General features: G+C 31.5%; 7 protein-coding genes across 7 annotated transcripts in view; 1 reads left to right on the top strand and 6 right to left on the bottom strand.

The window, feature by feature from the left end:
* The window catches only part of HELRODRAFT_172520 (hypothetical protein), a gene marked incomplete at both ends in the record, with an annotated part of 9,817 nt that extends 5,796 nt beyond the window's left edge, over positions 1–4,021 (bottom strand). The window contains 6 exons of the mRNA XM_009019198.1: positions 1–83; positions 360–451; positions 2,139–2,265; positions 2,944–3,110; positions 3,436–3,439; positions 3,991–4,021. The exon at positions 1–83 is cut by the window's left edge and continues 66 nt beyond it. Of these exons, the coding sequence (XP_009017446.1) occupies positions 1–83; positions 360–451; positions 2,139–2,265; positions 2,944–3,110; positions 3,436–3,439; positions 3,991–4,021 (504 nt within the window). The remainder of the gene's footprint in view (positions 84–359; positions 452–2,138; positions 2,266–2,943; positions 3,111–3,435; positions 3,440–3,990) is intronic.
* A 1,348-nt stretch (positions 4,022–5,369) lies between these two features.
* HELRODRAFT_99671 (hypothetical protein) lies at positions 5,370–11,653 on the bottom strand. The gene is made up of 16 exons (XM_009019197.1): positions 11,511–11,653; positions 11,226–11,272; positions 10,816–10,883; positions 10,336–10,422; positions 9,979–10,044; positions 9,353–9,570; positions 9,051–9,121; positions 8,457–8,531; positions 8,082–8,183; positions 7,707–7,795; positions 7,277–7,376; positions 7,100–7,169; positions 6,459–6,543; positions 6,187–6,324; positions 6,076–6,143; positions 5,370–5,931 (listed from the first exon to the last, which is right to left on the bottom strand). Exons 1-14 carry the CDS (start codon positions 11,536–11,538, stop codon positions 6,240–6,242), a joined length of 1,191 nt encoding a protein of 396 aa, XP_009017445.1. The 5' UTR covers positions 11,539–11,653; the 3' UTR covers positions 5,370–5,931; positions 6,076–6,143; positions 6,187–6,239.
* Positions 11,654–11,856: 203 nt separating this feature from the next.
* On the top strand, positions 11,857–15,374 carry HELRODRAFT_191738 (hypothetical protein). The gene is made up of 7 exons (XM_009019196.1): positions 11,857–12,049; positions 12,317–12,337; positions 12,699–12,739; positions 13,667–13,747; positions 14,359–14,412; positions 14,606–14,691; positions 14,829–15,374. Exons 1-7 carry the CDS (start codon positions 11,920–11,922, stop codon positions 14,914–14,916), a joined length of 501 nt encoding a protein of 166 aa, XP_009017444.1. The 5' UTR covers positions 11,857–11,919; the 3' UTR covers positions 14,917–15,374.
* Positions 15,375–18,373: 2,999 nt separating this feature from the next.
* On the bottom strand, positions 18,374–18,697 carry HELRODRAFT_172517 (hypothetical protein; the record flags this gene model as incomplete). Its single annotated transcript, XM_009019195.1, has 1 exon — positions 18,374–18,697. The coding sequence occupies one exon, from the start codon at positions 18,695–18,697 to the stop codon at positions 18,374–18,376; it is 324 nt and encodes a 107-aa protein (XP_009017443.1).
* Positions 18,698–23,478: 4,781 nt separating this feature from the next.
* On the bottom strand, positions 23,479–23,952 carry HELRODRAFT_172516 (hypothetical protein; the record flags this gene model as incomplete). Its single annotated transcript, XM_009019194.1, has 1 exon — positions 23,479–23,952. One exon carries the CDS (start codon positions 23,950–23,952, stop codon positions 23,479–23,481), a length of 474 nt encoding a protein of 157 aa, XP_009017442.1.
* Positions 23,953–25,424: 1,472 nt separating this feature from the next.
* On the bottom strand, positions 25,425–25,628 carry HELRODRAFT_128536 (hypothetical protein; the record flags this gene model as incomplete). The annotated part of the gene is made up of 1 exon (XM_009019193.1): positions 25,425–25,628. A coding segment is annotated over one exon (204 nt), but the record flags the coding sequence as incomplete, so codon positions are not given.
* An 816-nt stretch (positions 25,629–26,444) lies between these two features.
* Positions 26,445–26,918, bottom strand: HELRODRAFT_172514 (hypothetical protein; the record flags this gene model as incomplete). The annotated part of the gene is made up of 1 exon (XM_009019192.1): positions 26,445–26,918. The coding sequence occupies one exon, from the start codon at positions 26,916–26,918 to the stop codon at positions 26,445–26,447; it is 474 nt and encodes a 157-aa protein (XP_009017440.1).
* Positions 26,919–27,500: the final 582 nt, after the last annotated feature.

The following is a 27,500-nucleotide window of genomic DNA, read 5'->3' as shown; positions in this document are numbered from 1 at the left end:
GTAAGTGGTGCTGCAATCGTTCTTGGGGGCCTCGCTGGCCCCCGTCAGGTCTTCAATTTCGCAGATACATATACACCCCATTCCTGGTCAGTGTTGTGTGTGTGTGTGTGTGTGTGTGTGCGTGAGCTGGTGGGCGGGTTTGTAGGGCGTTTTAATTTAGCGTCTGGCAATCTGGCAATTCTACATTTTCAATTTTGTTTGAATGAATGGCATGGGAGATGATAAAATGGAAAAATTTAAACAATCGACATAAAGATAAATAAATAAATAAATAAATATAGTTTCAAATGAATAAAGGAAATAAATTAATAAGTAAATATACATATATAATTATTGTGAAAAAAACCCGCCTAAATTACTTCCAAAAACGGCAACAAAGGTCCTAAGATTGTCACAGTGGTCCTCAAATTCGGTGCTACACTCCCAGCCGCAGAGGTTTTTGTTGTAAAATCTCAATTAAGTTAATTAATCAATCAATTAATTAATTAATTTCAATTAAACCAATTAAATAGTTTTAACTGCACCAATTATTTCTATTTCAATAAAATTGGATTAAGTCAATTGTTATTAAGTTTAATTTGTAATAATTATCGATAATGGTATTAACGCTCCACCCATCGAAGGTCCGATTCCAGACGTCACTGTAGAGGAGCTTACAGAAGCTCTGAAAGCTATGAAAATTGGAAAGGCAGCAGGGCCCTCTGGACTCACAAATGACATTATCAAAGCATCTGGTACTGCAAGTATCCAAACGTTACTACAACTATGCCGTGAAGTCTGGAGAAATTGCTCAATGCCGACTGAATGGAATTATAGCATGACAGTTCCGCTATACAAAGACAAAGGTGATCCACTGAACTTTTCATCACATCGGGGTATACGTCTGTTAGAACACTTCCTGAAAATTGTCGAAAAAATCATTGAGAGAAGATTAACGTCGTGCATCACAATCGGAAATTATCAATTTGGTTTCCTAGCGGGGAAATCAACAATTGATGCAATTCACATCCTTCGGCAACTGCAAGAGAAGTACTCGATTCTCAGTCCACTATTATTTATAACTGTAATGGAAGAAATTACAAATCCAATACGCACTGGTGACATTTGGAATCTAATATATGCTGATGATATCGTTTTAACAGCCACGTCTGAGCAGAATGCAGCACAGATGTTTGAAGATTAGAACACCAGATTGGCCGATCATGGATTGAAAGTCAACATCAGCAAAACCAAAACAATGAACACTGGTGAACCCATCCAATCCACAGCTACTGGACGATGGCCCTGTTCAGTTTGTAAAGCTGGTGTAGGTAACAATTCACTCAAGTGTCAGCAGTGTAACCAGTGGTGTCACAAACTTTGTTCAAAAATAGTTGGTAATTTATCTAAAGTGTCCAACTTTGTTTGTCCTGCTTGCATCAATCCACAACAACAAATTCGAAATAGCACTGTTTTTGAAGCCATAAAGGTAGAAAAAGTCACATCGTTCCAATAGCTAGGAGATGTTCTGGGTTGTACTGGAACAGCTGAAGCTGCCGTTCGAGAACGCATACGTGCAACCTGGAATAAATGGCATCTCCTTGCCTCTATATTGATGCGGCGTAACATCCCACTACCACTACGATCAAGACTTTATAAATCTGTGCTACGTCCGGTCTTGTTATATGGTGCAGAAACAACCAAACTGGAACAACAACTTCAACGAACCGACATAAAAATGCTCCGATGGATGCAACGAATTAGTCTGAAGGACCACATCAAATCTACCGAAATCCTGCGTCGTGCTGGTTTAGATGATATAAAGGACGAATGCCGCAACACCGTCTGCGGTGGTTTGGTCATGTCAAACGAAGTGGAAACAGTGCCATAACTTTTTTCCATAACTTCAGTACATGGCACACGTCCCAAAGGCCGCCCAAAGAAGTCCTGGTCGCAAACAATCGAGCAAGACATGAAAGCTTTAAATTTAAATGAAATGGATACAACTGACCGCCTAATTTGGCGCAAGAAATTTATGGCAAAGAAAACAACGTCCTACCTCGGGAGAACATACATACAAACAAACATACAAACATAAATACATACCAAACACCACAAACATACACACACACAACACACGCACGCACACGCACACATACCTTGTTGAATATAGTGTGGGACCGTATTCAAGGACGGGACTGCTATAATAGCAGCCGTAGAACTCTTTTGTTTGGATTTCTAGGTCAATATCTTTGTAGAGTTTTGCTTTCAATTTAAGCGATTGCTCTAAAAATTAAAAAAATATTTGGTGGAATTTTTTAGTTAATTTCTGTTAACTTTTTTACCATAGTTTGGTCACTGAGTTAGCTCAGTCGGTAGGAGCGCCATGTCTTGCGCTGCTACTACTCAATGGCATGGTTCAAATGCTGCCCATCTGAAACTCAAAAACCATCACACGCATATGATGCGAAACTTAAGCAGGAAAGTTTAATTACAAGTATAGAATAACATGCAAATAACTCAGCGTTAGACAGCTGTATTATGAAAAATAAAAATAAAAAGTTTTGGCAGAAGTTTCAAATTTTCTTCTTTCATGGTCCGGTAGGAAATGCATCTCCACTCCACATCTTCTCATGGATCCGCCACTGACTACTTCTATTACATTTAAAACAATTACATTTAGTACTAATAGTACTACTACAACCACTACTACTTCTACTACTGTTACCAATACTACTGCTAATACAAACAAACGTTCGAGTTTGTAGCTTTGTAAGAATTTTCTCAAAAAAAAAAATTTCAGTAATGAAAGTACTGTGAAGCTAAAATTGATTAACTTCTTCTTTTGAATAGAACTTCTACATCATTACTTCTACTACAACTAATGCTGCTGCTGCTGCTGCTGCTGTTATTACTACAAATAGTAGTATAGGTAATAGAATGGTTCCCAAAAAACTTTTCTACCTTGGAAGTACATTGACGCTATGAAGGAAGCAACCCTCCACATAGTACCTTTACCCATTGGCTGAACGTACCAGAGACCACTGCCAACATCCAGGTAGTAATCAAAATGGGCCCAGTTGGTCACTACTATGGTCAGTAGGTGGAGTACCAATTTAGACAGGAACATCCTTATTTTGGAAGAAAAACTTATTAAAATTATTTTATTTACTTAATATTAATTTACTACTTATTAATTGATTAATTTGATTTTAAAATACTACAAGTACAAAGTAATAAGCAGTAGTAGTAGTGAGTGTAGTAGAAATGAATTCTGCAAAATACTTTGCTTTGAACACGAAGTCTTTAAAAGTTTAAATTAATTTATTGTCTCGTTTTTTTATTTGTTCAATTTAAAAAAAACTAAATTATATTAAAATTAATTAAATTAAATTAAACTTTTAAAAATAAAATTATTAAATACGTAAAGTATTATTATTAAATAAAGTATCTTACCAACCTGAAAATTTAAATGTCCATCAAAAAATGTGAACGAATAAAAATTTTAAAAACGTTTAAAAAATAAAGCGGCACACCCTCTGCCATTTAAAATTTAAATCTCATATCAGAAACCGTTTAACGCTCTTTTTAAAAGTGAACTTTTATAATTTCGCCTTTATTTGTACCTTATTTTATTGTAATTTATGGGTGTTTTATTGAATTTTAATCATCACATACACACAAGTATACAAATAAAATACCATTTGCTTATAATAGTAGAGGTGCTTCGATTTTATAAGTCCTTAGCTCGCTTTGATGCTAACAATATTTGTTTCCATCGCTGGCCGCTAGGTGTCAAGATAAATTATTTTGTCGACTATAATTTAAGTAATATCGTTATAATATATATAGTTATAATACGTTTGTTGACATTTTATTTCCAAAACCCAATCATTTATTTATTTTATTTGCTTTTTTGATACAAATTTGAATGCTAATTTGTTTTAAATTAATAAAAAACACTAGTAAATGTTAATTATGTAAACTAATATATATATATCATTCTCTGACCATGTTGAGTTGGCTGATCGCTAAGGCACATCGTTATTTTTGCAGCCAGTCATAGGCTGGCGAGCTATCAATTTGACGAATGAAATTTTATCCACTCATTCTCTCTCTCTATTTTTCTGCTTCTTCTTCCTCCTTCTTCCTTTCTTTCCTCTCCTCTTCCTCTCCATTTGCTCTCTACCCTCTTTCTCTTCTTCTCTCTCTCTCCCTCTCGATTGGTAATATATTACTAATAGTATATCATTAATGACAAGATGAAATATATTAATATATTATAAATATACAATAAATAATGTAATAAATAAATAAATAATATATAGTGAATAAGTAGCGAGATGAGAAATATCAATAAGAAGAGTTCATGGTGTAAGATTGTTTTAATATTATATAGTGCAGTACTTGCGTACATTGCTTTCTTTACGTGACTAAACTATTCAGGAAAGTTTTATTTAAGAAATTATCTATTAGAGAATTTATTTAGGACATTTAGGTATATATATTTAATATTACGATTCACCATTCTACATGAAGACTATTTGTACCAACAATAGTTCAAAACCTTTTGAGGTTAGGTTACGAAAATTCAAAGCAGAGAAAAATGATTTTCAGTGTTTTGGCGGGGGAGTCACTCTACGAAGGTAAATTTTCAAATATCAATCAATTAGCTTATAAAGCGCTATTTCCGCGATGTTCAACAGCGCACCTCAATGAATATTGCCTACAGATGGGTCTTGAGATCCGCTCTGAACTTTGTAAGTGATGGAGAAGTAGTCAGATAAATAGATAGAGAGTTCCAGAGAAAAGGGCCAGAAAAAGCAAGGTACTTACATGTAAAATGATTATTTGATTATAAACTTTAAATCGAACTATTTGGTTATACGCATGTAAGTTTTAAATATTAGGCTGATGAGAAAATAGGCTTAATGCCTGTTTTGGGTTACTTAACTTTTTCACACCAAGCGTTCAACTCAATTTCATTGAATATATTGATAATTAATCACTGTATAATTGAACAATACTTGAGATAAAATTTAAACGAGCTATTTTTACTGTTGCGATTTCTTTCATCCCATGTTATTTATACAACTTTGAATATATATATATATATATATATATATATATATATATATATATATATATATATATATATATATATATATATGCAACCTTGCTTTAGCGAATCAAGGGTTTGCAGCCATGTTTAGCTATGTTTGAGACTGCGTTGTGCTGTCTTTCAGCCCCAACAACAGATCTTGGTTGCTAAACTTTGGTTTGTTGATTTTTATGTCTGAAAACAGAAGAGCCATAGACGGCCTTCGTTTTGCTCTTTTGATTGTTCGTTCAGCGATTTCAAAGTAGCAAAAAGTGAGACAATAAATAAATAAAGATATCTGTAAACATTTTTCCAAGTTCTTCACATTAAATTGAATAAAAAAAATTAAAAGTAACTGTCTAAAATGAAATAAAATAAAACACCATATGTACTTTTTACATATAAAATTATTTTTTTATGATGATGAAATAGTGTGCTTCAATCAGTCTATAAAGCTATTCAATCAATCACTCAATCAATCAATCACTCACTCACTCACTCACTCACTCAATCAATCAATCTATCAATCAATCCAATCAATCAACCAATCAACCAACCAATCAATCAATCTATCAATCAATTTGAAACTCAGCCATCTAATCATATATTCCTTCATTTGTTTTCGTTTTTTTATTCATTCATTCATTCATTTCATTCAATCAGTCAATCGAAAAAATTTATTCCTTAATAAAACCATCCATTCAATCAGAAACATTTAAAATTTAATCAGCCAATAAGCAGTTATATCAATTAATTAGTTAATCAATTAATTAATTAACTAATTAATTAATCAATCGGCCAGTTAATTAGCCAATCAAACCTAATTCTTTTTTTCGACTACTGTTCAATCATTTATTCAGAATTCAATCATCCACTCAACCATCTATCCATTAATTTAATCATTCAATAATTCATCCATCCATTAACTAATGCATTTATTCATCTCTCGTATTTGATAAATAACTAAATGAATGAATGAATAAATTAATGAACAAATGAATGTACGAATAAACGAATGAATGAACAAATCAATGAATGAATGAACGAACGAATGAATAAATGAATAATTAATCACTGTATAATTAATGAATTTAGTAAATAATCAAATGAATGAATGAATGAATGAGTGAATGAATGAGTGAAGAGTTCATTCACTCATTCATAGTATCTTCCTCATGAACTCTGGTGGATTGACGACATAATTCTCGGTGGTCATCAGTGAAGACGAGTTACTCAGTATATACCTTGCAATGAAGAGATGATGATAATTAAGATAGAACTAGTACTACTCAAAGGCTTAAGAACAACAACATTAACTACACAACAAAAACCATACCAACGATACTAAACCAAAAATAACTAATAATAATAATCTCACTGTAGGAAATCTTGAAAATGCGACATGAGAACTTGCAGACACTTTCGGTCCAGGGAGGTGTAGGCCAGGACCCCCCCTAGCTTAACTGAGGGGGCATAAAAATAATAATAATAATGATAATAATACAACAACACACGTTTAGACGGCATTTTCCCCGAGATCGGGGGTTGCCGTTTGGCTACCTATGATGAAACCGAAATACCCCTCGACGCCATTCTGCCGGATACTGAGAGCCATTGTCACTTCTGTCATCATAAGTAATTTATTTGGCTAATTTTTACGCAGGACGCCCTTCCTTACGCAACCACAATTATAAGCGGTGGGCCTAGCCTTTGATGATCCAACATCACTCACAAGGCAGTGAGGGTCAGTTTAATGTCATAACCAGGACAGAATGATAATAATAATAATTGATAATAAATAATAATAATAATTCAAATACAATGGCAATAATGAAACGATCAATCTATATATAATGTCTGAAGATAATATGACATACAGAATTTTACACAAAAAATTGTAACAATAACAATAATAATGAATAATAATAATAATAATGAATAATAATAATAATGAATAATAATAACAATTATAATAATGACCAAGAAATAATAATAATAACAATACAATAAACAACGAACCAAAGAGCCTAAGTAGATGGTGAACGCCGTACAACTTGCACATTGGCGTATCGGGATGCTTATTTAGGATCTTTGCGTTTGTAAGAATTATTTATAAATATAATAATAATAATAATGAAAATAACAATGATAATAATAATAATAATAATAACAGTAATAATAATAACAAAAACTGACGTCGGCGTATTGGGGCCTTTCCAGTCTGTAGAGAAGCTGGTTGCCCAGCATGGCGTTGAAGTAATCTTTCAATCCCAGGCACACCTCCTCCAAAGCATCCCTGTGTTGTTTATGTTTAAACTGTCTACGTCTACTTGCCTGTTCAGTTGTCTCTGTTTATTTGTCTATTTGCCTACGTTTAGTTGTCTCTGGTTGTTTGTTTACGTCTATTTGCCTATGTTTAGTTGTCTCTGGTTGTTTGTCTACGTCTACTTGCCTACGTTCAGTTGTCTCTGTTTATTTGTCTATATGCTTATTTGTCTAAGTTTATTTGTCTTTATATATATTTGTTTATGTTTTTTGTTACACACACAAACACACACACACAGACATTCACACAAACGCGCGGACATTCACACACACACACAAACTAACAACTACCAATACATACTTGGAAACATTTTTAGAGTTATTGATCTTAAACTCCAGGTAGTCATCCAGTATGGTGTCAACGTTTGGAGTGCATGGAAGTCTTACTATCTGATGATGATGATGATTCGGATGTTGATAAAGGTGATTAAGAAGATGATGATGATGAAGAAGAAGAAAATGATGATGATGGTGAAGAAGATGATGATGATGATGAAAATGATGGAGGTGAAGATGATGATGATGTGAGATGATGAGGATAAGACGATAATGATGTTGAAGATGACGATGATAAGGACTGAAATGGTGATGTTCATTGTTCCTCTCTCTCTCTCTCTCTCTCTCTCTCTCTCTCTCTCACTTTTTGTGCATACGACGATAAGTTCAATAGACAAACCTGTTTTTGCCTGTTGACAAGGTCCCAATCGTCCACCAGCCAGGCCTTCAACTCCAGCGGTATCTTCACCTCGATGTCCATTTTTGCCAGGTAGGACTCCTCCTGATGATGATGATGATTACGTTGGTGATGATGGCGGTGACGATGATGACTACGTTGGTGATGATGGCGGTAATGATGAAGATGATAACGACTTCGAGAGGATGATAATGATTTCGATGATGATTTTGATAATGATGGTGTTGATGATGATTTGGATGATGATGCTAATAACGAGAATGATGATGATGATAATGATAGTAATAAAGATTAATGATGATAATGATGATGATGATAATGATTTAGATGACGATGGTGATGACGTCATGCACCCACCATTTCAACAGCGGGTGAACTTTCCACTTTGCCTTTCTTCTTCTTCAAAGAATCAGTTGGCGCTGATAGAGTATGCTGATGATGATGAAAAGGACGATGATGATGATGAAGAGGACGATGATGAAGACGATGATGAAGAGGATGATGATAATGATGAAGACGATGATGAAGAGGACGATGATGAAGAGGAAGATGATAATAATAAAGAGGACGATGATGATGATGATGAGGAGGAGGAGGAGGAGGGCGATGATGATGATGACGATAACAGCGATGATGATGAAAGAGATGATCTTTATCAGTATTAACAGTTGAATCTTTAGATATGGATTATATAAATTTGATTGATTGATTGATGATGACAAAGTTCGTAATGGTATAATCAACCATCCAGCCAGTCAACTAACCAGTCAACCAGCCAACCAACCAGCTAATTATAAAAATTTGATTGATTGATTGATGGTGATAAACATCGTAATGATAATGATTACAATCAACCAGCCAGCCAACCAACAAACCAGCCAGCCAACCAACAAACCAGCCAGCCAATCAACCAACCAGCCAACCAACCAACCAGCCAGCCAACCAACCAACCATAGAATCATTCGGCCTCTGCCTCTTCTTCTTCGTACTCCCATCAATCTTCTCAGCCGTATCCGTCGATGCTGCCGTCGTTTTGTCAATGTGATGATGACGTCATGGTAATGATGACGTCATCGTGTTGATGACGATGATGATGACACAATGATAAACAAGATTTTAGAGATAATGACGATGATGATATTGAGATAATAATAATATCAATAAACAATTACAAACAACAACACTAGCAATACACAATAACAAACAAATAAACCAACAAACAAACCAACAAACAAACAAACAACAACACAAACCGTTAGAATAAGCATCGTCAGCCTTGCTATCAGATTGTTGCTGCTGTTGTTGCTGATGTGCTGTCGTCACTGATGACGTCACTGATGACAACGATGACGAATGTTGTTGTTGTTGTTGTTGCTGTGGTTTGTCGACTGACCTCTTATCCTTCTGACCTTGCCTGGCAGCTGCTGATGTCGAAGAGGAGGAAGTAGACGCTGCTGACTGCTTGTGCTTCCTGTCGAATTATCATTATTATTATCATCACTATTATATTATTGTTATTATGGTTCACATTGTTATTAATGTTATTATTATTATTATTATTATTAGTAGTAGTAGTAGTAGTAATAGGTAAATGCTTCCATTTTTTTACTCAACTTTTTCAATTCACTTGCCGAGGAACATTCGCAATTTATAAAGCGAGTATTCTGTACTCATCATTGCACTTTTAAATACAAACGTAAAACTAAATCTTAAAAAAGTTACAAGTCTATTTGAACTTGTTGGCAACAGATCTCTGTTTCGTTCAAACAAGATTGATTGATTGATTGACTGAACTACTAGCAGGGACGTCATTCCCTCTTGAATGTTGGAGTATTATTATTATTAGTATTGTTATTATTATTACCACTCAACGACTTACTCTGTAGATTCTTTATCTTTGTTAGCTGATTCTTTGTTACTCGATTTGCCTGGTTTCGTTTTCACTCTTAGAGGATAGAAACATGAAAATAATATTAATAAAACAATAATGATAATAATTTTAATAAATAATAAAATAAATAATAATAAAAAAACCAATTACAATAAAAACAGTTCAAGTTAATAAACCAAGTGAATGAATGAATGAATGAATAAACAAATGAACTGAGGAATGAGAATGATAGAAAGAATAAAGAAATGAATGAATGATTGGATGAATAATGATAGAAGTGTGGTTGGATAAATAAATATAAAAGTGAAAGATAGAACGAAGGAATGAAGACGAAAAAAGACAAACGAATGAGCCTTCTGTAATTCCCTCTGCTTCTGCTGGCCTGCCTCGTTGAACTTCAGCACTCTACTCTCAGGCACCCACTCATCCCAGCTGTTTAATTATAATTATAATTAATTTTAATTAATTTTAATTAATTATAATTGACTATAATTACACGAATATGTGTGCAATGTGATGGTGTAATTGTTCAGTAGACTGGCATTACAAATGCAAAAAGAAATATATTTAAATATATATATATATTCATCCATAAAAAAGTTGCTATTTCAATGTAGTATTCATCATAAAGATACTACTAATACTACTAAACACTACTAAAGTCAAATTAAATTTCCACAGTAATAATAATAAATAAATAATAATAATAATTACTGAGTAACTGGAATAGTAGCAATTATAGTAGTTATTTATATTTGAAGTAACTGTATGAGTAAAAGTATTTATATATTTGAGGTTGTTTGAGAAGTATTCATTTGAAATTACTTTTTGCTCCATCCATTATAATGGACCAAATACTTCACTGCCTTATCTTTCAGTTCACATTTCAGACACTGATTGTGAAAAAATTATTTATTTAAAAGATGACGTTTTAAAAAAAGAAAGAATAAAATGTAAAAATTAATATTAAGTTTAAAACTAACTAGCTAAAAACAATTGTATGTTAGTTTGGCATTATAAATAAAATAATAATAAAACTAAAAATTAATTAATTCAATATATTTATAATTTATTATATTAATAATTTAATAATAAATTATGAATACTTCATGTAAAAGTTGAATTTACATTCACGTGATTATTCTACAAAAAATATTACTTTAAATTATTAATAATTAATTAATTAAAATTTTAAAAATAACTAAAAAAATTATTGCAGGAAAACATCAAATCACTTTGGCTTCATAAAGAAGTGGACCATGGAAGCATAAGATCTGTTCTCCTGAGAAATGATAAATTTACAATAAAATGTTAACCTTAGGGTTTAATATTCATTTCTTTTTTCCTAATTACTAATTTAGTAATTATTTAATTAAAAAAATCTTGCACAAACAGAAGGCAACAAGAACAGAAAACATCCACATAAATAACCAAACGCAAAATTGAAATTTTCATTAAATGAAAAATTAAAAATATATTTTAAAAATACAAAAAAATAAGAAAGAATATTAAATAAACACCTTCCTGAAATTTAAATTTTGACGGCATTTTTGAGCAAAAAAAAATAATTAAATGAAACCCGCTTTAACGGGACAGTGTGTAAAAGTGACCGAATGTAAAGATTGATCGGTATTTCATTCTTAACGTAAAATTATCTCGAAATGAGATAATTTTAAAGATATATCTCGAAAAGAGATATCTCGAGTGAAATTTAAAAAATTAATTTTTGATTAAAATTATATCATAAATAAAAAAATAAAATTTCAATTTTAATGATTATTTAGTAAAACGAGTCTCTATAATCAAAAAAAAGATTACTAATATCTACAAAAACGTATAAATGCACCCACGCTTTGTACGCCGGTTTCTGAACTGTTTCCTGTTTCTTGTGTCGCCTTTATTTTTTTTCATCTAAAAACTCGATCGAAAATGTCTCGAAGATCTGACGGAGGTTACCTTTTTATTGGCCGTCTCAACAAAAATACGAGGACAAGAGATTTGGAAGAGATTTTTGAGACGTACGGCAAAATAACGAGATGCGAAATTAAGTACAACAATGGTTGGTCAATCTTTTTATTTATTGAAGATAATTAATTTTTTTTAATTTGGCCTAACTTTATTTAAGCTATACTTGGTTTATTTAATATTGTATTCAATGTTAATTAGGTTTTCACATTAATTTTTTATTGCTTTGCCATTTTAGTTTGCAATACTCTTCTACATTTGACATTTTATATTGATATTCTAACTTATACTTTAAAAATAATATGTTAGTTTATGGATTCAGTATCTCCATTTTAATTTTTGTTTAAATTTGTTCATTCAGGTCCGGAATCTGGAAAAACTAGTAAGTAGTCTCAACTTTTTCTTATAATTTTTTAAATTAAAGTATTAGGTACATTATTTAATAATCAATCAATCAATGATCCTCTTTCGTCCATCGGGGACCATCGAGGACCATCGAGGTCGATGGTGTACATCTTAGCATGCTTTTTACTTTTCTTTTTTCATTCCAAAAACCTTTCTACCTTCGGCCAGTTTTATATTTTGATATCTATAGTTAATTATTTAGTAATGATTTTTTTGTATTAATAAAATAAAGTAATTAATAATTATTGGGTGATTTTTGCATTTTGCTAATCAGCATTACCGTTTTTTTTTTAAATCTTTTAAATTAAAGTTTAAATATTAAATTTTTCATTTTACAGTATATGGTTTCGTTGATTTTGAAGACAGAAGGGATGCAGCTGTGAGTTTGAGATTTTTATTCTATTTGAATTAAATTTTTTTTAAATTAGACTTGCTTGTTTAATATAGCTTAATTTTTAATACATTGCTTAGTTTATTAATAATGATGTTAAATGGCGTATATGTTTTACAATCAAATAAAATTTTAGACTTAACAAAAATTAGCTCAAAGTAACTTTTATTTTTCAGTTTAGTTAACATAACGATCCTCTTTCGCATTCCTTCCTTCCCTCTTCTTGTCCGTATCCTAGCCAATCCGTAATATATTATCCATAAACATTAGAGTAAACTTGGTCCATCCACTCTGCCCACCTTCCATCCATCCATCCATTAGCCAATGTATTCAATCCTTACATCCATCCATCCATCCAATCAAAAAGATTTTATTCCTCCATCCTTTCCTCCATCAATCCATCCAAACATTAGCCAATGGTTGATGGTAATTTTAGCAAGCAGTTAATTTTGTGCGTGTATTACTTATTATATGTATGTGTAGATATATATTATATATGTATCAGTATCAATACTTTAACCTTATACAACTATATTAATGTTAGTCTTTTAATTAGTAATGAAATTTTTTATAAAACTCATTATTATATTGTAATTATTATTATTTTCTAACTAAATTTCTACTAACTTCTATCTCAAAAGATACAAATATTTCTATTTTATGTTTATTTTACTTTATACATCCAACTATTAAATTAACTTCACGTATGTAATCTCGTTGATACTCTTCTTGCTTCCAAATTGTGATTTTTTCTAAATCTTTCTCAAATACTAATCTTTGATGAAGATTTTTTTTGATGATTTGCCTATTATATAAAATAAATGCATATATTTTTTTATCAAAGTAAATTAAATTCTCATCTTTACAATCATTTATGGTAATTTGACAAAATTGTCATGGAACAATTGAATACAGGATGCCATTAGGTACGAGAATGGACGGACTGTCTGCGGCTCGAAGATCATCGTCGAATGGTCCAAGGGAACTCCAAGGAAGGTGAGTGGGTGATATGATGATGATGTGATGTTTGTTCAGATTTTACGACGTTTTAGCATGTTTTCTGGCTATCTTTATACCACTGGAAAAAACTTTTATTTATTTATTTTACTTTTTAGTTGTGTATTATGGTGAAAACATCACTCATGATAATAATAATAATAATACATATATAGTGAGTAATGTTAATGGTATAATGGTAATTGGAGTCCTTCATCTACCATTGTCCTCTCATTTCATTACTACAATGCATTTCATGTGATAGATTTGGATCTTTTGCCAATTTGAAGCCGGACGCTGCACTGCATTTTATATCATCATACTGCATCATATCCTACTATCTGACTGCGTGAATAGTTTTTATATTATAAGAGTGCTGTGAAGATATTTCTGATAAAATAGTCTGCCGCCAAGTATTCAACAGTGGTGCTTGTAGATATAACGCTTTTAGGATTGACTGTTGATATGAATGTCTTAATATCATTAGTGGTGCTGATGATTTCAACTGCAACCACATAATTCATGATGACATTAACTAGAACTACGTAATTCAAGATGACATTAACTGCAACCACATAATTTATCTTTAGTTTTTTAATTTTTCCACACAGCCCGACGAGTTTGGTGGCAGCAGCAGAGGTAGTTATGGCAGAAGAGAAAGCAGAGTTAGCCATCATTTTTTTGACATGCTACATTGAATGCTTCACACACATAAACCTCATGTTTTTGTCATCATTCCATCATTCATATTTTCACACTTTGTAAATTTTTATTTAAAATTTGTTTCAAACTCACTACCATTATTTAGGTTGTAACATTTAATTGAATCAATTTTCTATTCACCCCTCCTCTGAGCAGATAGGAGCGGATGAGTGTGCCAGATGTCACAGAACAGGTCACTGGGCCAGAGACTGCCCCGAGGAGAAAAGGGGCTCCAGGAAAGAGTAAGTTTTTTTTCTCTCAGTCTGTCTTCTTTTTTCTATCTCTGCTTTTGCTCTTTCTTTATATCTCTCTTTCTTCTAAGTTTAGTAATGTATACATTTGATGTAATACTTTATACCATTGTTATCCTGAAAACCAGCTACGGCAGTAGATCTCGCTCCAGGAGTCGATCATACAACCGGAGACGTAGGTCAAGGACAAAGTCAAAATCTAGATCAAGGTCGTAATGATGATAGAGATGTACTGAGTGAAAAATTAACGAAGTAATGTGGTAATGATAGTAGTAATGTAATGATGACGATAGGTATTTTAGAACATTAAATTGATGATAATAAAAATGATGATCAATACGATGATGATAGTTATGACAGTTGAAGATGATTAAGTCATTTTTTCAGTGAGAAGTTGTGAGGTGATGATGTTTCTAATGATGACGGAATGGTTTTTTGGCTCTAGTGAATTTGGAGTGAATTTTATATTATTATAATAGTTTTTCAATAACATTGTTTAATAACCGTTTTTTATCCTGTGGTTAAAATAATAATGGTTTTTTTTTCTAAAAAAAACTGATTGTTTCTTGCTTTTACTTATAGCTGATTTATATATATATATTTATATATGTATACAAAGTATGTCCGTGTGTGTACTTGTGTATGTGTGCGCTAGTGCATGTGTTTAGTATGTGAAGGTATATGCAGATTGTGTGTTTGCACTGTGCATGTGTGTGTGTGTGTAGTTATTTTTAACTTTAAAGATTCTAACCTTAATTAATGTTTGTTCAATTGGTCAAATGGATAGAATGGTAAGATGTAGAGAGAGATGCTCTTTACTGATGTAACTCTATCTACTGACCAGTTGAATATTTTAAGGAGCAAATATGATGAAAAATGATGTGTCATGAGTTACTTCATTTTATAGGTTTTATTACATTTCTGTTGAATAAATTAGGAATACTTATTAGAGCGTTTTGTTATTTTTAATAAGTTTATAAGTTTGATAGTTTTGCAATTAAGTGCGATCTTGCGACCGTTTTTGTGGAGTGGAGTCTGTTTCATTTCAGCTATTGATAACTGTTAATTTAGAAGTTTTCTGCGTTACAAGTTGTAATTAACGATTTTAAGTTGAAGATTGATTTAGTTGTAACGGTTTTGGTGGCCTATGGAAGTTTATCGGGCCGTCAGAGTCTAATGAAAAATATCCGAGTCCGCTTCAATTACCGACACCGGTAATAAAAAGTAGCACAAGAGATGGAGGCATTATACCGACAGAGCCGTTACAACGGTCGGTTTCGCACACATTTGTAACCCATAACGCCGCTTTTATTGTACAGCTGGCAGTCTTTGGCAGGTGCAGTTGGTGAGCAGGTTTTTTTCAATTAATCAATCGAGCCAGTGTTGAGGCTAAATTGAGCAAAATCTCAATACAAATTTGCAAAGATTTTGAATGCAAAATTGTTTCAGCTCACACTACAAAAAAATGTTAATTTTTCACAACTTCCGATTCCACTTTGAAAACCACACAAAATTAGGCCATAAAAACATCGAAAAAATGTTTAATATTTATTATGATTTAAACAAAAATATAATTTTCCACTTTTAAAAACAAATTTAAGCCCCTCTGACAGACAAGCCACAAATTTCTGACTGCCACTGGGAATAACTGATGATCCTTATTGATGAAAAATTTCATGCTAATGGCTAACATAGAATCCAATGACATTTTTTCCACATCAACTTTTTTACTGACGGTTGATTTGATTCGCACATCGTAAGTTAAAATTGAAAAAAGTTAGATAATTAAATTATTCATTGTGGTTTATTTTAACTTTTAATAAATAGTTTTATTAATAATAATGATATTATGATTTATTATTATCACAACCGTCGTTACCATAAAAACTAAGAACTGTTATAGACGAACTTACCAACCCTTTAGGTAGAATAATAACTCTTTATAAAAAAAAAAACAATTCCTCACTTTTAATCGACCCAACAAAAGTCGCCTGTTTTTCCGTGAAGTCCACTACCCTCCTCTCGATCATGCAGTTTCACAAAAATATTCAAAGACCGACAGACCGAATTCAATTGGATGATATATTATATTCTGCAAGAAACGTAGGGGATCGCGATGCAAATGAATAGGCAGACCACTTTAACTAAATTGTGAAAAAAAGAACGATATTGATTAATCACCTAAAAACATATATAAGCCCCTATACAAATTCAGCATTACAATACAAAAAATTCACATTTATATTTTTGTATATAGCTACGTTTATTCATGCCTGCCCAATTGTGTGTTTTCATGCTGGTAGGTTTAGAAAATTGAATTTAACGACAATTGTGTGTTTTACAAATTTAGGTATGTGTTAAAAAAAACATGGAAATTGTGGTTCGTATTTTTTTACGCGTTCTATCAATATATTTCTATACATATCACGGAGCGAAGTATCAAAGATGAATTCCTTCCAATAGCTTGATGGAAAATATCCTTTGTGATATGCTAATTGACCCTTTAACAATATGTATGCTAATTATTTTTTAGCACAATATATAACATATAAGTATATATTAGGACATTGCTAGTTAGATTAGTACAAAAAAAGAGTTGTCAACAAAAATTTTTTTTGCTTGCTATGTACAAAAAGTGTGTTCAGGATTTGAACGTTGTTTACATTTTGTTGCGTTGAATCAACTAGTTAGCAATTGTATACGTTCATGATTTTCATATGTTCATAATTTTATAAACATAAGTTTATATACCACAAATCATAGATTCTAAATTTTAATAAGTTATGAATTTTAGAAAAAAAGTAAATAAGTAGATAATAAAGTATAATAATTTCTAAATTTTTTCACGTTTTTAGTTTGAAAAATTTATATTTAAGCTAAGTTTGCAGTTAAGCTGCCAGTTTAAAACTTGCTACAAGCGCTGTTTACTTTAAAAAATTTGGATTGGACACTTCATAGTGGGTTAAATAATTAAAACATTAATGTTACTATTAATTTCCACGATTCAAATTTGAACATGAAAAAACTAAAATAGCAAACGATTGAAATTAATAAGATACATTTAAAAGCTTATATTAACAATCTCAAAGTAATTTTACAATATTTTTTAAGGCTCTTTTTCAATTTAACTATTAATAAAATTTCAGATTTTTTTTACACAGTCAAAAAACAATGGGATTGCTTGTGACTTTCGCAGCCTTGCGCAATTAACCTATTCGAGATACCAATTCAAAGAAGTTAGAAACAGTGTAGAAATTAAACTCTTTTAAAACATTAATTTACTTGTTTATCACGGTTGAAACAACAACAAAAAACGTGATGGTCAAAAGATCTGTTTTACAATTATTATTACTTTTTTACTTCATAAATCTCGCAACGATTAAAAACATAGATTTGAGAGAGTAATACGCTGAAACAAATTGATTTGTTCAAATCCAAAGTGCTAAAAAGTTTATCGTCCATCATTTCCTCATCGGTCTGATGACGAAGAAAACCTTGAAATCTTCCTAGAAACTCCTTTCCCGGACTTTCTTACCGTTGTTTGGTTCACTTCAGTCGTTGTAGTGCAACCATGATGCTACCGATGCCAAACAGCTTATTTTCCACTCTTAAATTGCCCTTTCCACTGCCATTATTATTGCCGGCTTCTTATTCCATGTCGTTGTTTGCAACATTATTTGTAGAATTCTGTTTTTGGGGCTTTTGAGCCTTGAAACCTCGAATCTGTGGTTGTAACGTGCGATGGATACTTGGTAAGATGTCGTTTCAACTGGTACAAACATTTATACGAAGCTCCACATGTTTTGCACTTGTGAAACTCACTTCTGAGTGGCTCGTCAGGTGGTGTGGTAGTTGAGCATGGAGTTGTTGGCGCACGCATATTTCTTGCAAATTGGACACTATTTTTTTCTCCTAATTCATGTTTTGTTTGCATGTGATTTTTCAGGTTGTCGGTGTTCCAAGCCAAAAACTGGCAGTTGTCCACGAGACGAGACATTTCTTCTTTTTGGTCGTTTTTATTCTGAGGATTTTGTTGGCGGTGGAAAAATCCATGTGCTCCCTTGCTTAAACGAGTGTATTAACCCTTCTGATGTTAATTTATAAAAGTATAACGATTATTTATAACTAAATGTGTTTCTAGTTTTCGTTCGAGTCATGTTGTGTGACTAAAAATATTTTATCAACTCGGCTGAAGGATATAAGATATAAGTGGGGTAGTTTGATTTTCTTCAATTTTGTACTAGCTATATTATAGCGTGTTGCAACGTTTTTTATGTTTGACACTTTCAGCTACTGCTTAGTGCCAAATTGGATTTGTGAGAGTTTTTTTATAGTGAATTTTAGGAAATCACTTTGAAAAAGCGAATCTAAGTGAATTCTGTATAATAACTTTGATTTTTTGATTATTAATTATTGAATTTAATTGCATCGGGAAATAAATCTGCAATTACCTGATCTTATTTTCTATTATTTGCTATGAAATAACTTTTCTTTAAAATATTCTGATGTGCCATTTTAAAAATAAGTAAGTCGCACTAAAATATAAAAAAACAAGAAGAATGAATAAATATATACAATACATTGTATAAAGTTCCAAAGTATCAAGGTGATATAATCGTTATTTTTCGCGGTCATTCATTTTCAGACGCCGTTTAAAAGCACCTACTAAACTGTAAAAAAGTAGACACAGACAAACTACATAGATGCAAGAGGTTTGTAATTTTTATCTAAAACTAAAGGCCTTAGAAAAGCAGAATCTCTGCTTCTAATCATCAAACTACTCCAAGGACAAATAGCAATCACATTTACACACTTAAAAACTCAAATATCTATCTCAAAGAAAATTTTTGTCAACAGAGGCGGTCTTTGCAAATCGAAAAATGACACCTAGCTACATACGCAAGCTAATTTGTTGTCGGTCAATTCTAGTTAGTTTTATTGATTTCAATAAAACTGAACTAAGTTTGGCAACGAATAATAACTTAATTCATTGCTGTATAAGAAAAGTAAGTTGTTTGAACAGCTATCTTTTATATATTCCGCTATAATAACCAACAAGAAAAAAACAAATTTTAACACGATGAATAGAAGATTATAGTAAAATGTACGTATACACAAATGTGTATAATAAACTTACGAGTTAACTTATATTTTAATATTTAGTTTAATCATAATATAATATATTTGAATAACAAGTTACTGATCGTGGTTTGCTAAATAAATGTAATTACTGTGAGTTGTAGGTCCTTCAACCAGTTAATGTTTTTCGTGATGTCATTCAGTTGATCGTCCGCTTCCTAACTCCAGTCCTATATGAGCTGTCCTTGGCTACATGTTCGTGAGAGAATTTATTTCAACAAAAGTTTCTATGGTTTCAATTTAAATAAATGAACTTCTGAAAGAGTAATTACATTAGGAGTATGAAATTTAAGAAATTATTTTTAAACAGTTACTACATGTTAAAAATGTTTGAATACGAAAAAATGTTAAAAAATAGTCGGTTAAAATAGTTAAAGAGGCCTCGCGAATCCAAATTAGAAACATCCAGTTTGACACTGCGCAAATATGAACGCGGTTAATCACAGGTTCTGCCCACAAAAAATTGCACCATTTGGTGTGCTTTGGGATGTGGATATTATTATTTTATTATAATGATGATGTGGTCCTAGCAAGGGCAAAATAACATCGATGAAAAAGACTGCGATTTTTAGTTATATTTCAAAGGTAGATATAAAATAACTTTTGCTTATGATTGAAAATTGAGATGTTGAAATTATTTAAATATGTCGAAAAATATTGAATCCTTCATGTAAACAAATTAAATTTTTTTTCTTTCTTGAAGGGGCGATAAAATGTTTTTTACAAAACAACAATCAACTGTTTGCAAGAAAAATCGTTGATAAAAACCCCACTTTCAAATAATTTTTGAACTTTTAACTAAACAACAAAACACTTGGACTTTCCATCCGACAAGCGAAGTTCCAGAAAAGAGAACGGCAATAAAAAGGAAATATCAGGTTGGGAAGTGTAAATTTACAGCTGTGAACTACTTCTATTTAAAATTCCACATACAAACAACACATGGAATAGCAAAAAATCTTGTGTCTCCAATTTGCGAAGTGCGACAACAATTCCAGGCCCAACAACCGCATGAGGAGCCTCTCAGAAGATCATACGAAGAAAGAAAGAAGAAAATACAACTAGGGTGATTTTAAATGATAAGCCAGATTGAATACAAAAAATCTGTCACAAGCAACTAGGTTCGAAACGTTTTATGACATTAAAAATCAACTACTACCTGATTTTGAAGCGTGTATTTAATTTTTGAACTTTTCAGCATTATTGACGGCAGCACAAAAATTAAAAAGCTGAACACCAAAGGGTAAATAATTTGGTATGTCCATTTTGTACACTTTCGCACCTCTAACACCTGTCTGGGTTATTAAAATATTCTGGTAAATTTGGTGTAACAGAAAAACTCCATGAAATTACATTCACGTAAACTAGCAAAATCAAAAATTTCCATTTTAGAAACAAAATTGCTGAAAACTAAAGTTTTGTTCTTTGAGTTGGAGCACAGAGGCATAATGTACCATACTAACTTGTGTACATTGTACAACCTATCTAATGTAAACAACAAACAAGCCGACAACGAGTAAATGAAAAATAATGTTGAAATGTATGAATTGAACATTTTAAATTCAATTTGAAAAATGCAGGTTCCTTTATTTGAATTTTTTTATTCATTAAATCTGGTTTTAAACATGCAAATATTTTTTCAAAGATTGTCTCACAAAGTAGAAAAATATATTTCATATACAAACATGACAAACGTTTTTGTCTGCTGTTGTTTAATTATCATACATCTAGGTACAGTTTGCCTTAAAATTATAAGCAGAGTTCTGAAATTACGAAAAAAATAATTTAACATATATAATATTATTTCTCCCGTAATATGAAAGTTAATTTATACAAACTTTTATAATTTTTTAGAATGCTTTTTATCAAATGCTACATTCATTCGAGTGCATTTTGCGGAAATTATTTTGGTTACTTAGTTATTTTTTAGTGCTTTCTATATATGGATAGAATCAGCGTAGTTAATTATTTTGTCGTTAATAAGAGTTTGCAGTCGCTTGCATCAGTAGTATGCTTTTCAGATATCATTTTTAATGTTTTTGGGAGTCATTATATGTTTTGTTGTTGTATGTATTTTCATAAAATGTATTTTCTTACTTATTCACTAAACTATTTTATTTTTGGTAATCTTGCATTTCAATTTTCTTATTCTATGATTTTCAATGCCACGATCTCCGTCGAATAATCTTGATCGTTTCGGCCTTTGTTAGTCATTTTCATAAGTCTGATATATATCGACCATTAAATGCCAAAACTTTGATCCCTAATTCAGATAAATTTTCTATTCATTTTATTTATTGGGAACATTTTAATTTACGATAGATGAACGCACATTAAATTGATTTCAATTCATTTCAAATAAGATTAGGAACTTTCTTTAACGATTATTCCTTTAAAAACTCAGTGTTTGTTATTTTATTCATCAAATAAGTTCACTTCTAAACAATTTCAAGAGGATGTGAAAGTTAGCCAAAAGTTAACGTTGGAAAGGATGAAACATAAATAAAATTTTGGTCCAAATTAATCAAACTTGGGAGAGATTTTCGCCTCAAAGCTACACCTGATCTGCCATGCCTATACTTATGCGAGAAAGTTTAATAGCCCTTAAAATTATTTTCTCTTCTGCCTCCTTGTCTATTTAGGCCTCAAAATATCGTAACGCATATATTTCTACCTGACCATTAAAAAGAGTCGGATGAAAAATTTCTGACAGCGACTCCGCCCTATCAAAATAACTCGACTGCCACCGAATTGCAGAAAATTTTATTAACTTTTACATCATGATTTTAGCTTATTATCACTATTAGATAATAATGAATTGAAAAACATTTAATAACACTTAATTTATTGCTTTCCTAGTATAATTACTTCAATTTTATGTTTTAAAACACCAAACACCTTTTCTTTTTTGCAATTTTCTTCTCTGGAACTACGCTGTCGAATGAAAATTTCATTTGTTCCATTGTTGAATTTGAAAGTATTGCGTATTGCAATTAAAATGTTTGTCATCAACACGGCTGAACAATATGAGACAATTGTTAACTAACTTGATGTTTCACATTTGGTCGAACTTATATAGTGCGTGGTAACTTTTTACTGCCTAGAACTTGTAAAAAGCAAAGTTAGATTTTTCAGATCTTTGCTTTTTCACAGTGAATCCATCTTTCACAACCATAATTATGTAAACAGAAAAAAGACTAGCTAACTGTAAAAATTAGAACCCATGTTTCGTAATTAAGTATTTCTTCATTTTTAGTGCACATTAGAATAAAATTACTTTAAGCAAATTAATTATTTGAGATTTAATTTTAGATTAATTTTAAATATTTTTTGTCAAATATTATTTCAACCAATTTGGATGTTATGGACGATGAGTTCATCATTTTTTATTATATAAGTTAGTTTCATCTAACAAATTTTTTGGTGTTTAAGAGTAATTTTGTGGAAATAATTTATACATATTTACAAATTGTTGATTTTAAAAATGATTGTTGTTTAAAAAATATAAGTACTTGAAAGTTCAAAAATTTTTCTCACCAAAATAATATCTGAAATTTTAAATCTGAAATAATATATCAGAACCAAATCTTTAAAAAAAAAATCAAAACAAAAAAGAATACAAAGTTAAATTTTCAAAATTCATATGCAAGCTTCAAAATCAGGAAGAAGCTGTTTTTTGATGTCTTTGAACGATTCAAATCTTGTTACTTGTGACATCATTTTTGGTTGAATTCTGGCTAAAAGGCAGCCATCTGAAATTTTAGAATCACTAAAGTTATATTGCTTTTTATCCTTCCTTGTATTATCTTTTGATGGGTTTTTCGTGTGGTTCTGGAGCAAGGAGTTGTTTGCACACCCATGTTCATCCTTCTTTTTATTAGCTTTTGAGGGGTTCTTCGTGTCGTTTTTGAGCATGGTGTTGTTTACGCAGGTATGTTTTTCGCAAATTGGCGACACGAGATTTTTTGGTATTCCATGTGTTTTTTCTATGTGGAACTTTAAATGGAAGTAGTTTACAGCCGTAAACTTACACTTCCCAATCGGACATTTCTTTTTTATTTCCGTTTTCTTCGTTGGAACTACGATGTCAGATGAAAAATTCTTTCCTTCCATTCTTTAGTTTTAACGAGTTGTTTCAATTTTAAAACGTGTAACAATTAGTATATTAACGTTTAAGTTTTGATTTGGTATGTAGTACGACTGAACTATTTTTCAACAACGCTGCTGAATAATATTAGCCAATTTTTAACTAACTTGGCATTTCAATTTTGTCGAGCTTATATAGTGCGCTGGAACTTTTTACACCATAGAGCTTGTAAAAATCGAAGTTAGATATTTCCAATCTTTGTTGCTTTTACAAAGTGAACCCTGAATATTGACTTTGTGATTTGACAATTTTACGCTCTTCTATTTTGAATAAGTGTTATACAATCATACGTTTCATAAAATGTAACTCAAATTTGTATAGTTTGATTAATTTATCACACGATTGCTATTAATCCTTCTTTGTATTATCTTTTGATTGGTTTTTTGGGTGCTTCTGGAGCATGGAGTTGTTCGCACACGCATGTTCATCCCCTGAAGCAAGCTGTGACTGAAAGAAAAATAAAACCAGTATGGGTATGAATTTCCGCCTCCGAATTGGAGAAAATTTTTTAATTTTTCATCCTAATTTTAGCTTATCATCACTACTAAATAAAAATGACTGAAAACACTTAAAATCAATGTAATTGCTTTTCTTAATATAATTACATCGATTTTTTGTTTTAAAACATATTGAAAAAAACACATTTATTTTTAGTATTAAAGATGATTGCTTGTCGCTACTAAATACGATCTTGAATAAATTTTCAGAAAAAAATTTTAATTGTTAACATTTTTCAGTTATCGAAGTCAGATGAAAAAAATCCACGACTCCGACTAATTTCGACACTCTGGCTAGGGACCAGTAAAGTTAATTCTAGGAAGAACAAAACTGCTAAATATTAGTTTAAAATTTGTTGAAGAGATTGTCTGTTTGTTACAGATCTTTATATATAATAGTCCTACAAGGTTTAAAAACTTTGGATTTAACTACTTAACGACGCAGATGAAATTGCAATAAATATTATTATTTTGCCAAAATAATTTTTGATATATTAAATTGCAACAAATATTAAGACTTGTGGTGTTTTATAGAAATATAACGCATTAAAATGTTTTATTTACATTTTATAAAAATTAAAAACCACGAATAAATGATATTAAAAAAGTTTCTCGTTAATCATTTCTTCATCATCTGATGCTGGAGCAAACCACGTAATCTTCCTGGGCACTCCCTTCCTGGGCCTCCTCTTCCCCATTGTTTGGCTCACTTCAGCTAATATTGTACAACTATGAGCCTCTTCATTTGGATGCTCACGAGGCAGAACGTCTTCCCTTGCAGCTTGCACTTTTTTCCTGCCTGTTCTTGTTCTCTTGACAATACTGACTTCTTCTTCTGAGTTGTTGTTTGTCACGTTATTCGTTGAACTCCGGCTCCTTCCACGTTGTCTCTTGGGCTCTTGAGCTGGGGAATTTGCATCTGGGGTGGAAACGTGAGATGGATGTTTTAGGAGATGTTGTTTCAGTTTGTAAGAAAATTTGTACGAGGCTCCACATGTCTGGCACGCGTGTGACCTCACTTCTGAGTGGCTCTTCATATGGCTGTTTAGCATAGAATTGTTGGCGCAGGTGTATGTTTTGCAAATTTGACACACAAGTTTTTGCCCCAACCCATGTGTTGTTAGCATGTGGTATTTCATGTGGTGGTTGTTTACAGCTGTAAACTTACAGTTTTCCACCAAACATTTTTTCTTTTTTGCAATTTTCTTCTCTGGGACTTCGCTGTTCAATGAAAATTCCATTTGAACGATTTGATTCAGTTGAGAAGAGTGTAATATTATTGTGTTGAAATTCTGTTCGAGTTTGCGTATAGCAATTAAAATGTTTGTCATCAACACGGCTGAACAATATGAGACAATTGTTAACTAACTTGATGTTTCACATTTGGTCGAACTTATATAGTGCGTGGTAACTTTTTACTGCCTAGAACTTGTAAAAAGCAAAGTTAGATTTTTCAGATCTTTGCTTTTTCACAGTGAATCCATCTTTCACAACCATAGTTATGTAAACAGAAAAAAGACTAGCTAACTGTAAAAATTAGAACCCATGTTTCGTAATTAAGTATTTCTTCATTTTTAGTGCACATTAGAATAAAATTACTTTAAGCAAATTAATTATTTGAGATTTAATTTTAGATTAATTTTAAATATTTTTTGTCAAATATTATTTCAACCAATTTGGATGTTATGGACGATGAGTTCATCATTTTTTATTATATAAGTTAGTTTCATCTAACAAATTTTTTGGTGTTTAAGAGTAATTTTGTGGAAATAATTTATACATATTTACAAATTGTTGATTTTAAAAATGATTGTTGTTTAAAAAATATAAGTACTTGAAAGTTCAAAAATTTTTCTCACCAAAATAATATCTGAAATTTTAAATCTGAAATAATATATCAGAACCAAATCTTTAAAAAAAAAATCAAAACAAAAAAGAATACAAAGTTAAATTTTCAAAATTCATATGCAAGCTTCAAAATCAGGAAGAAGCTGTTTTTTGATGTCTTTGAACGATTCAAATCTTGTTACTTGTGACATCATTTTTGGTTGAATTCTGGCTAAAAGGCAGCCATCTGAAATTTTAGAATCACTAAAGTTATATTGCTTTTTATCCTTCCTTGTATTATCTTTTGATGGGTTTTTCGTGTGGTTCTGGAGCAAGGAGTTGTTTGCACACCCATGTTCATCCTTCTTTTTATTAGCTTTTGAGGGGTTCTTCGTGTCGTTTTTGAGCATGGTGTTGTTTACGCAGGTATGTTTTTCGCAAATTGGCGACACGAGATTTTTTGGTATTCCATGTGTTTTTTCTATGTGGAACTTTAAATGGAAGTAGTTTACAGCCGTAAACTTACACTTCCCAATCGGACATTTCTTTTTTATTTCCGTTTTCTTCGTTGGAACTACGATGTCAGATGAAAAATTCTTTCCTTCCATTCTTTAGTTTTAACGAGTTGTTTCAATTTTAAAACGTGTAACAATTAGTATATTAACGTTTAAGTTTTGATTTGGTATGTAGTACGACTGAACTATTTTTCAACAACGCTGCTGAATAATATTAGCCAATTTTTAACTAACTTGGCATTTCAATTTTGTCGAGCTTATATAGTGCGCTGGAACTTTTTACACCATAGAGCTTGTAAAAATCGAAGTTAGATATTTCCAATCTTTGTTGCTTTTACAAAGTGAACCCTGAATATTGACTTTGTGATTTGACAATTTTACGCTCTTCTATTTTGAATAAGTGTTATACAATCATACGTTTCATAAAATGTAACTCAAATTTGTATAGTTTGATTAATTTATCACACGATTGCTATTAATCCTTCTTTGTATTATCTTTTGATTGGTTTTTTGGGTGCTTCTGGAGCATGGAGTTGTTCGCACACGCATGTTCATCCCCTGAAGCAAGCTGTGACTGAAAGAAAAATAAAACCAGTATGGGTATGATTTCCGCCTCCGAATTGGAGAAAATTTTTTAATTTTTCATCCTAATTTTAGCTTATCATCACTACTAAA

Source organism: Helobdella robusta (genome assembly GCF_000326865.2).
Source record: "Helobdella robusta unplaced genomic scaffold HELROscaffold_24, whole genome shotgun sequence".
Lineage (NCBI taxonomy): Eukaryota > Metazoa > Annelida > Clitellata > Rhynchobdellida > Glossiphoniidae > Helobdella > Helobdella robusta.
The sequence above is the reverse complement of the archived record's forward strand: the minus strand, read 5'-3'. Positions and strand labels throughout refer to the sequence as shown.